The sequence below is a fragment of the Rhodamnia argentea genome, chromosome 10, assembly GCF_020921035.1.
Source record: "Rhodamnia argentea isolate NSW1041297 chromosome 10, ASM2092103v1, whole genome shotgun sequence".
Lineage (NCBI taxonomy): Eukaryota > Viridiplantae > Streptophyta > Magnoliopsida > Myrtales > Myrtaceae > Rhodamnia > Rhodamnia argentea.
This window is the reverse complement of record NC_063159.1, coordinates 19,287,840-19,299,382: the sequence shown is the minus strand read 5'-3', so window position 1 is coordinate 19,299,382 and position 11,543 is coordinate 19,287,840. Positions and strand designations below refer to the sequence as shown.

At 39.6% G+C, this 11,543-nt stretch overlaps 1 protein-coding gene across 1 annotated transcript; it reads left to right on the top strand.

Moving 5' to 3' along the window:
* Window positions 1–794: 794 nt before the first annotated feature.
* On the top strand, window positions 795–11,072 carry LOC115747609 (guanylate-binding protein 1-like). The gene is made up of 14 exons (XM_030683824.2): window positions 795–1,189; window positions 2,843–3,004; window positions 3,145–3,210; window positions 3,407–3,550; window positions 3,632–3,745; window positions 4,317–4,418; window positions 4,522–4,707; window positions 5,918–6,007; window positions 6,078–6,212; window positions 6,841–6,963; window positions 8,507–8,592; window positions 8,684–9,296; window positions 9,432–9,509; window positions 9,737–11,072. The coding sequence occupies exons 1-14, from the start codon at window positions 935–937 to the stop codon at window positions 10,775–10,777; spliced, it is 3,195 nt and encodes a 1,064-aa protein (XP_030539684.1). The 5' UTR covers window positions 795–934; the 3' UTR covers window positions 10,778–11,072.
* Window positions 11,073–11,543: the final 471 nt, after the last annotated feature.

Sequence of the window (11,543 nt, the reverse complement as noted above, 5' to 3'; positions counted from 1 at the left end):
AAAAAAAAAAAAAAAAAAACTCGTCTTGTTTCGATGATCAAATGAAGCACTCTCCTTGGTTTTCCTAAGTTGCTAAATGTTATAGAGTTTTTTCCTACTCTATTAAATGTTCTAATTCATTAACATTAGGATAAATACTACAAAAAGTCCAAATTATACTCGTTGTGACACATATACATCAAATTTTTAAACTTGCTCATTGGACACAAATTATGTAGCGTCGATACTCTCTGGAAGCCTCCATATTGTATCCAACACTCTCTAACATGAGACCGACGCGTGGTCGGCGCTTCGGACATGCCACCAACACGCAAGTCTAGTATTCCGACATGTCATTTCGACATTTTCGGGGTCAATGTTAAGTATTTTCACTAAATTAAAGGTCTCAACGCGTTAAAATTTTTCATTTTTGGAGAAATCATGTGTCGACGTATTGTATCGTATCATGTCGTGTCGCGTGTCGTGTCGAGATTACATAGGACACAAATACCCCAACTTTTTGCTTGTGTCATGAAAAATCTAAACTATTTCAGTTCTATCAAGGGTATATTTGCCATATTGATATAAGTTTGGGATTGTTCATGCACAAAAAAATTTGGAGTATTTATGTCATAATGGCCAAGTTTAGAGTTTTTAATGAAAAACAAATTGGAATGCAACGGAGGACCTCGTCGCGAAATGACCAAATCACCCTCGCTTACGCTGAGCTCCCCTGTCCCTTTTTGTAAATTCAAGTCTTCTTTCACCGTCTCGCTCGGCGTCGCCACACCGCCCGAAAAATCACGCCCTTTACCAGTTTCCCTCCCCAGACTTTAAACTCGGTCGCTCTCCCTCTCCCTCTCTCTCTCTCTAAAGCAACTGACAAAGCGAAGAAATCGAACGAGAGGCACTACACTAGCGAGCTCATCACAAAGCTGGTGAACACCCGCGCGCGATGATGAGGCTGTTCAACAGAGGCAGGGACGCTCCTTCCGATGCCTCGCCGCATTCGTACGCACCTTCCCCGTCGTCCTCGCCGGCGTCGCTCACCGGGCCCGCGCGGCCGATCCGCCTCGTGTATTGCGACGAGAAGGGGAGGTTCCGGATGGATCCGGAGGCCGTGGCACTGTTGCAGCTGGTAAAGGAGCCGATTGGCGTCGTGTCCGTGTGCGGCCGTGCTCGACAGGGGAAGAGCTTTATTTTGAACCAGGTGAGCTTTTCTCAATGCGCCAATGTTTGCCGATGGCTAGGGTTTGAGCTCTCTAGTGTGATTAGGGTTCGAATTGCGTGAGTTTCTAATTGCAGTCTAGAGTGACGAGGGCTGACTTTACTAGGTTTTGTCGCTTCATTCTGCTGGGTTCTAAAGTGTTCCCCGTGTTCTGCGGCTTGGTGTGCGAAATCCGGAAGGGGTTGTTTTTTGGAAGAGGAGTTCTGGTGAGCATTTGTGCTGGAAAAGTGTGAAGGTGAAGCACTGATTTTTTAGGCTAGGTGGAGGCTAGGATTGTAAATTCTAATGTAACGTGGCCTGAAATGGATTTTATATGCCTGATTGTTGTGTTTTTGCAATTCTAGCTGTGCGGGAGCTGCCTTTAGTGACTGGATGAGTTGGCTTTGCACTTTATCTCTCTGTTGTAAGGTGAATTCATAGTTCAGGCTCTAGGTTCTTGGAATCCGAGTTGCGTGAGTTTTAGCCCGCATTTTTTTTCCCTGATAAGTTTAGGCCTCATCTAAATGGTGGTTTATGTTTTGGAATTGAAATTCTGGCAAGCATCTAATGGTGGTGTTACTGTCAGCTTTTGTCAACTCAACTAGCGATTTGCAGCCAATCTGAGACTATGTTTATCGTAGTCTTCGTTTGTGGCTAGTTAAGGTTTAGTTGTCTTTGTTTGTGGCAAGTGCCATATACATGCATGTGGTAATATCCTTCTTCGATTTCTATGCTAGATATGTTAAAGTGGCCTATTACTAACTTCTCTATTTGGCGACACCCTCCTGTCCCTGAATTTATGAATTGTCATGGCAAGGTGAGAGCAGAATCATTCTCGGGTATGTATATATATACACACCCGAGAATGATGGACAATATACTCTACTATTTGTACCATTGATGATTGGAGAATGGTTGAAGGTCTTTGTAGGGCTAAAAATCTCCTTGCTCTGAATTTATGAATTGTCACAGCGAGGTGTGAGCAGAATCATTTGTCAAAATATTAAGACAATTAGTTCTGGAAAAATGATGGAAAATTTCATGCCACAGGATTCACTACTAATTCTATCATTGACGATCAGAGCATGTCTGAAGGTTTTCGTAAGGTTGAAGGTCTTAATGATGCAAATGACACTAGAAGTGAAGAAAGAAGACAAATTTCATTCCAAACATTAGATTTCCTACTGCTGCTGCTTTGGATATGTCCTTATATGGCCCTCGAAATAACCTTAAGATGGCACGTAGCTATTAGGAAATCTCTCATTTAATGAGATGGAAGTTCTTCCAATTGTAGTGCATTTAAGATGTAGGAATTGCTGGCCTATACAAACATCTGAATGAAATGCAAGGGGTTAATATTATGAGAAGATACTGAAGAATTTATAATGTGGACAATTATGCATAAACAAATAAAGTTACACCAAAAGTGATCAAGACAAAAGATTCTAATAAAAATCACTAAGCATAGTAAGGAGTGTCTTCTTCTCTCTTCGGCAGCCAAGTGCAGTGCAGGAAAATAAAAAAATCAGTTCATAGTTCTTCCATTTGTCACGATTTCAGCTTTGGTTCTAGTTGTACAATTCTCTATCTTGGCTTGTGTTGGTGATCCGGTTAAGGTGCTATGATATTTATTATGATGTTTATTTTGTACTGTAGCTTCTTGGAAAGAGTAGTGGATTCCAAGTAGCATCAACCCACCGGCCATGCACTAAAGGGCTTTGGTTGTGGAGTGCACCATTGAAGAGAAGAGCTCTTGATGGTACTGAGTATAATCTTTTACTTTTGGACAGTGAAGGGATTGATGCTTATGATCAAACGGTAGGCCAAGTTCAATGAGCTAAGTATTACTTTTTGATCGCCGATTTGATTGTTGTAGAATGATGACATATTGTGCCATTAAGCTTTTTCTTTACCCAGCAATAATTCTTATGGTTGTCCTTGCACTCTTTTTTTCACAGGGAACATACAGCACACAGATATTTTCTTTGGCCGTTCTCTTATCTAGCATGTTCATCTACAACCAGGTTGGTGAAGTCTTGCAAAGTTATAGTGTTATTGCTCTCAAGTCCTAGATGTTTGAGATTTTTTGTATTAGTTATAAATTGCTGATTGTGTCTTAAACTTTTTCCTTTCTCTCAGCCTTATTATCGCTTTGCTGAAGTAGACTTGACACTTCAGTTTTACGACTACTCATTTTGCTTGTGTATAACTTGTATTCAGATGGGGGGAATTGATGAAGCTGCACTGGATCGGCTGTCTCTTGTCACTCAGATGACTAAGCATATTCGCGTGAGAGCGTCGGGGGGAAAGAGTAGTGCTTCTGAGTTGGGACAATTCTCCCCTATCTTTGTTTGGCTTCTGAGAGTAATTTTCCCAAACTATTCTGCTTCTTTTACTCTGGAAACTGTGATTCTGAACTATTGCTTTTGTTGCTACATAATGTAGGACTTCTATTTGGATTTAGTGGAAGATAATAGGAGAATAACACCGCGTGATTACTTGGAACTTGCTTTGAGGCCAGTTCAAGGTACTGGAAGAGATATAGCTGCCAAAAATGAGGTATTATGTGCGTCTTTGTTTTTCCCCTGTTAGTGTGGGATCCATGAATAGGAGCTCCCATAAACATGTTCTCTTCCTTATTTTAGCCTGGTTTATGTGGGGGCAAATATCCATCTACGAAAGTGGCATGTTTCCATAGACAATTGTGTTTATGTCACCCTAGCTATAAGTACCACTTGAACTTTTTTTATTGCAACTAATTGTCTGCTGTTAAAATTTTGGGTGGTCCAACATGTATTAGACGCTTTAGAACACCAACCCCCCCTTAAAAAATAAAATGCTTTGGGAGTAGACGATTGTTTAACAAATTTCTTAATTATTATTTGGATTGTAGTTAGAACGCTTCCTTAGAAACTGTTTCATTACAATGGTTGGGCTAAAAGCTCCTTTTGTCATGTTGTAGTGTTAAAGGAATTTAACGTCATGTTTCAGTGCATCATCAATTTCTTCTTTGCCTGGTTCCTGCTTGTGTCTATGTATATATCTTTGATGTAGGGTACTACTTGCCACTACTTCTTCAGTGTTTCTTTATGTTGTTAGAGCTTGTAACTTTTAAAGAAATGCTTTCCAGATTCGGGACTCTATTCGAGCTCTATTTCCAGATAGAGAGTGTTTCACCCTCGTGCGACCTTTGAATAATGAAAATGATCTACAGCGGCTTGATCAAATATCAGTGAGTATCTTGTCATTGTTAGATGCGCTTTTATCTACTTCAGAAAATATTTTTCACTCTGTAGTTCTTATTTCATGGTTTATATGTGTGATGTTGGATGTAGATGAATAAACTGAGGCCCGAGTTTAGGTCTGGGTTGGAGGCCTTGACAAAGTTTGTTTTTGAGAGAACAAGGCCCAAGCAAGTCGGGGCCACTGTCTTGACTGGCCCCGTTCTAGTAGGTGTCACAGAGTCTTATTTGGAGGCCTTGAATAATGGCGCAGTGCCTACGATATCATCTTCATGGCAGGTTGGTAATACCTTGAACTTCTTTATGTCTCCAATCTTAAAACTTGGCCAGTCTCCCAAATTGGGTTGGATCTGAGTACGCGCGATAATTTTCTCCAATGATTGGTACAACAATCTTGCGAAGTGTTAAATGAAATCACCGAGTGGCTTCAGTGGCGTTTTCAACTTATACAACTTGTCTGCCATGTTTAGTCATGATATGGAGCCCTTTGGAATCCCCTTGTGCCCCTATGCCTTTGTCTGTTTTCTTTTTATTTTTCCTGGGGTGGTTGAGGCTGAGGATTTTTGTCACAAGTTGACTCAGGACTAAATGGGTGTCTGCAATGAAGGGCTCGCTTGATAACATGAAAAAATGTGTGCTGAAATTTTAAGTACTGAATATTAAGTGCTGAAGTCTTTTAAGTACTGAAAATGAAAATAAAAAGTTGTTTGATAATAGAAAATAAATAGTATTAGTATTATACCAAACATGGAATAGCGAGCATTATTGGAAGGTTTTGGTTATACGATTGGGTAAGGTTTTAATTTCCATGGAATATATTATCACTTAACCCATTGAGTAAGGCCTTCCTTATCGCATTAAGCTATAGTTGTGTAGTTAAATGTGATCAAATGCACTTAATCACATTCAGCATTGGAAAAGTGCAATTCTCAGAGATTTAATGTGGTTACAAAACACACCCTACGAGAGAGAATCCTTTATGTTTTGGTGCATTTTTTTTCATCCACACAAAGTTAAAAAGGAAAAATTATTCAGCTAATTAACAAGCCTGGCTATGAATATTTACAAATTAAAACTATGGTAATAAAGATGAATGTTTGATTAATTTGTACATCGTTTTGCCAAAATAGTTTAATGCCTGACAATGAGATTGCTTGATATGTTTGCTACCCTACTCTTTGGGTCCCTAGAAATAAAGACTTTTTCATGAGCTTCTATTAAATATTGAGTTGTTTAATATTAATGAGTAAGGACCTTCTCCACTTTGTTTGGATGTCAGAATCCTTTTCATCTTGCAAATTGACATGTCTGTCCTTAAACTTTGTTTTACTGTTTATTTCTATAATGCATTGAGTTACTTTTAAAATGGTTTTATCATCTTTTGATAATATTCATCAATTATTAGCAGAATGATCATCACTTGTCGTTGCTATCTATTGAATGTGCTGTAGTTATGTTTTCACTCTTATTTTACATCTTACTTTTGCAGAGTGTCGAAGAAGCTGAGTGCCGTGGAGCTTATGATTCAGCTACTGAGGTTTACATGTCTACTTTTGACCGATCTAAGCCACCGGAGGAAGTAAGCAACACTTCGCCAGAGAAATGAATGCTCTATTATATCGATATTTTCCTAATTTCAGTTAATGTAGGCTGGCATGAGGGAGGCTCATGAGGAAGCAGTACAAAAATCATTAGCTGCATTCAATGCGAATGCTGTTGGTGCTGGTTCAGCGAGAAAGAAACATGAGGAGCTTCTCCATAAGTTCTTCAGAAGGGCTTTTGAGGTGGGGCCTAAGTTACAAAAATGCTAACCATTTTTCTGCTGCTTTGAAGTGGAATCTGTGGCACTATTTTTATCATGGATGGCTCCCAATAAGTTGGTTCTGTGATCGTTATTACATTGGGGAAATTAAGTCTCTATGGACTCTGTTTATTCTTTTCCTTTGTGCTTGTGTTTAGTTGGTTGCATTGGGTTTGGCATTGATGTGGTTGTTTTTTTTTTTTTTTGGGTCAACACTTTATTTAATTTGCTCCCTTTGATGTGCATTGTCATGTCAGATTATGGAGATCCATATTCCACTAGATTTTTTTTCTCACATTATGGGACAATTGGTCTAAAAATTGATCTATGGCGCAGAAAGTGCAAAAACTGAGTGGCCAACGTATTTGGAGATCTTGTTTACCAGAATTTTGAAAAAAACTTGGTCTCAAGTTGAGAGATATGTGGTTAAAAGATGATGCTTGCATTGGTAGATAAAGTTTAATTGTAATATTTCCTTCTCTTAAAAAAGCTGTGGCGTGTTGACTAATTATGGCTAATGAAGATGGTCTATTTTTGTTAGGTTATCTGGTTTCTCTGTATTTGGACCAATAACTTAAGCAATCCTCTATTGACTAAATTGGTCCATGCAGGATTACAAGAGGAATGCATTTATGGAGGCAGACTTGCGGTGTTCACATGCTGTGCAGAGCATGGAAAAGAGGCTGAGAGCAGCTTGTCATACACCTGATGCTAATATTGATAATGTTGTTAAGGTTAGTAGTCATCTTTGATGCCACATATAAAGGATATTCCTTTTTCTCTTTCTAATTCTTTTCTCAGTATACCTTATAGAATGAGATTCAATATGTTTTGTTTGTTTATGAAACTTAGATATTGTTAACTCATCTTGCATCGATGTCTTGTCAGATCAAATTGCTTCCGACAATCAGAGCTTGTCTTGTTTTTGTAGCATCTGGGCTGTGTTTCAATAATGCAGATTTGAAGTTGTCTTTATCTACTGAAAAATAATCTTGTTGAATGTTGATGATGGTGAAATTGTGAGGCGCCCATTATTTGTGTAGGGTCTGATTAGTGTCTAGTAGATGTAGATGTGTTGAAAGGGTGGAAGAGATGATGGCATTTGGGAAATTTTCCATGCTTGTACCAAATGCAAATGAGGTCCTGTCCCAAATGTAGGGAAACTTTGATGTATTGACCACTAGTGCCATGGACATGGAGTGCAGTATATCAAAGATGATTCTTTATATAACGCTAAAGTTGGTAGGCTATTTATTGCTTGATCAATCTCATAAAAAGCATGCTGAGCTTTTATTTAAACCTGAGTACCTTTCAAGTTAACTGTTGCAAGCAAGTATAATGATGCTGGGAGATGAGATTCTCTTCTCTTTGCAAAGCATTTAGTGTGGAACAATTATAATAGGAGTACAAAAGGCCACTTAGTATTCTATTGCGCAGATCTCTGGTTCTACAATGTTTTAGCTCTTGTTATGTGATAAGAGTTGCCCATTCCAGATCAGAAACTCCGTAATGCCAAGAAATGATTGGATCATCGTCAAAATTTCACTCTGTGAATAGACACTGCATGGGATTACTAAGTGCAAAATTATGGGACCACTGCCAACAATTCTGAAAACTTTATTAGACGAAGTTGCAGTTTAATATTTGAATGTGTTGATTGGCTGGATTGATTTTCTGTATATGCTAGCTGTCTAATTAGCTAGTTGTTAGATTAGCATTGATTGTGTAAATATCTGATTAGCCTAATGAGGAGGAATAGTTATTTCTTTCCTTGTTAGCTGTATATTTCGTTTTCTGTTTTTTGTACTCTTCTCCTATAAGTAGGACTCTGTAACCTATTGGAAAATAGAGGAAAAATAATATTTCCTCTCCTACGTCTACAGAATGGTTTAACACTCCCCTCACATAAAGACTGATTTAAGACTAAAGCGTAGAAATATACGTTGGGAGGCAAATAAGGAGTTAACAAAGATTCAAACTCATGATGTTTTGCCTTAATGCTATGTAAAATTTTGTGGAACCATCTCCAACTGTTTCAAAAGTTTAAGCTATTAGATGAAGACGCGTTTTATATAAATGGTTTAACACAAAGTAATCTTGCTTGATAAACATCCTCACCTAAAATAACAAATCAAGCGCATCATATGTCAAAGTTTTAGGTCTAAAAATAATGTTACAATTATTTATGCTTGTTGTACCCACCATGTTATGTGAAAGTATGGATTGTTAATGTCAAATTGGTAATCATCTTGATTGTGTTCTATTGATGTTTTGTAGGTTCTTGATGCTCTTTTGTCAGAATATGAAGCATCATCTCATGGTCCATCAAAATGGCAAAAGCTTGCAATGTTCTTGCAACAAAGGTTTTCCCTTTATTCTTTAAACATGTTCTTCCTGTTTCCTGAGTTTGTTATCTCCATCTCTATCTTGACTTACTGCTTTAAAATTGCCCAGCTTGGAAGGCCCAATACTAGACCTTGCGAAAAGGCTAATTGATCGGGTTGGATCCGAGAGGAGTTCCTTAATGCTGAAATGTCGGGCCATTGAGGATCAGGTGGGGATGCTTAATAAGCAACTGGAAGCCAGTGAGAATTACAAATCTCAGTATCTGAAGCAATATAAAGATGCCATCGGTGATAAGAACAGGCTTTCTGATGATTATTCAAGCCGTATAACTAAATTACAGAGTAGCTATAGTTTACTTGAAGAGAGGTCTTCCAGCTTGCTGAAAGCTTTAGAATCTTCAAAGCAAGAATCTCTGGACTGGAAAAGGAAATACGAGCAAGTGTTGTCTAAACAGAAAGCTGAGGAAGACCAGGCTAGTTCTGAAATTGCTATCCTCAAATCCCGGAGCAGTGCTGCTGAGGCAAGACTAGCTGCTGCTAAGGAACAAGCTCAGTCGGCTCAAGAGGAGGCAGAGGAGTGGAAAAGGAAGTATGATATTGCTGTTAGAGAAGCAAAAGCAGCCTTAGAGAAGGCAGCAATTGCACAAGAGCGCACAAATAAGGATACACAAAAGAGGGAAGATGCTCTAAGGGCGGAATTTTCCATTGAATTGGCTGCAAAGGTCTCTCTCTCTCTCTCTTTCTCACACACGCGCCCACCCGTTTGTGTTGGTGTGAACACATGTAGCTTTCTTCCTGTTCCTTGTACCCTATAATAGTGGAATCGATGTGTTTACCATTTGTGGATGGTTATGCAGGAGGAAGAAGTGAAGGAGAAGGTGGCGAAAATCGAGTATGCTGAGCAGTGCTTGATCACCATAAAGTCAGAGCTGAAGGTAATCTCTTATTTGATCTAGGAACATCGAAAATTAAAGGCGATGATTTTACTGCTGAATTTTGATGGTTTAACACATTTTTTAATAAACATGTATAGGAAAGCAACTTGTTATTTGAATTTTCTGTTCTGATAACTTCTTTGTTGTCTCCATCAGTCCTGGTCTGTAGGACAATATCTCCTGTTCATCTTTTTGCATTTGTGCTTGATGATTGATATGCTTTCCAGGCTGCTGAGTCAAAAATAGAGAATTATGATGTGGAGATTATGTCCCTGAAGAACGAAATCAGAGCGTTGAGCGAGAAGTTTGAAACTGCAAATGCTAAAGCCCAATCTTTTGAAAGAGAAGCTAGGATTGTGGAGCAGGAGAAGATCCATCTTGAACAGAAGTACTTATCTGCGTTCAAAAGATTTGAGGAAGTTGAGGAACGGTGCAGAAATGCTGAAAAAGAAGCCAGAAGATCTACTGAAGTGGCTGACAAAGCACGAGCAGATGCAGTCACTGCCCAAAAGGAAAAGAACGATATTCATAGGCTGGCAATGGAGAGACTGGCTCAAATTGAGAGGGCCGAGAGGCTTATTGAGAGTTTAGGGAGAGATAAAATTGCATTAGAAGATCAACTTAAGGAAGCACGTATTTCAGAGACAGAGGCCCTCTCAAAAGTCACTTTATTAGAGGCGAGAGTGGAGGAAAGGGAGAAAGAAATCGAGTCCTTGCTGGATTCAAATAATGAGCAAAGGGCTAGTACGGTTAAGGTCCTGGAAAGTCTCCTTGACACTGAACGAAAAGCCCGTGCAGAAGCCAACAGCAGAGCAGAAGATCTCTCGGTCAAGCTACAATCTGCCCAGGCAAAGATTGATTCCCTCCAACAGAAATTAACTACTGTTCTTATAAATGAAACTGCACTGGACAGCAAGCTCAAGACTGCTTCTCTCGGGAAACGGCTTAGAGCAGACGATGCTGAAATTGGCGTGGAATCTGTTCAGGATATGGATATTGATAAGGCCTCCAGAGTGAATAAGAGGTCGCGAAGCACGACCAGCCCCCTAAAGCACATTCAGCTAGAAGATGGTGGATCTGTGTACGAAGGCGATGAGGACAACCACAGCAACAGAACGTTGCAGGAGGATTATACCAAGTTCACCATGCTCAGACTAAGGCAAGAACTCACGAGTCATGATTTTGGTGCCGAGCTGCTCCAGTTGAAGAATCCTTGCAAGAAGGACCTCCTTGCACTATACGAGAAGCTCGTCCTCCGGAAGTCGTGAACATTTTGCATGTAAAGGGAAGCACATGTAACTTAAAAAAGGGTTTGAGTTTTAGATCAGGTATGACATAGGATCAGCTTTTTTCGTTCTGTAGATTCTTTGCCTGAAATTCTCATTGGGACTAGTCCAAAATATTATCGGGAGCGAAGTCCCTTTTCCATGCAAGCATAGGCTTTGCGTAAGTGAGTTGTCAGGCTTCTCCGTCAGTGCTGTTCTCTAGATAGTGGTTTTTGATAGTTTCCACGGTGCCCTAGAGGAAGACTTTGTATTTGGTGTGCTTGGTTTTCTGGCTTAATACTTCTTTTCTCTGTCTAATGATGAGTGTAACAAGTAATTGTAGGATGGAAACCTAATCTCTTGTTGCCAGTAAGGAAAGGAAGGACTACCTTTTCTGCTTTTTTCCATGGATGAGAGTTCTCCTGGTCTGTGTATGCTTGGCTTTTCTCATTCCCGGACTTGGATTGCGTCCTAATCCAGGTTTTCTGTGCATGTCATAAGCACGAGTTTATATCCAATAGAAAACGGCCCCTGTTGTCCTTCTTTTGGTTCTTGCGTTGTTTGGGTACAGCTTTTGGTAGAATATGAGAATTTGGTCTTGGGAGATGGCAGTTCCAGGAGATATGTAGACCGAGGGATTTCCACGGCTTTTACGCTTTTAGCTTTTCCAGCGAGGATGATTTTTATTTCTAGCCTCCGAAGCAAAACTATCTAGATGGTCTTTCCATGTAACTTGGTGGTTTCAAGACAGTTCTGGTTCGGAGCTGTT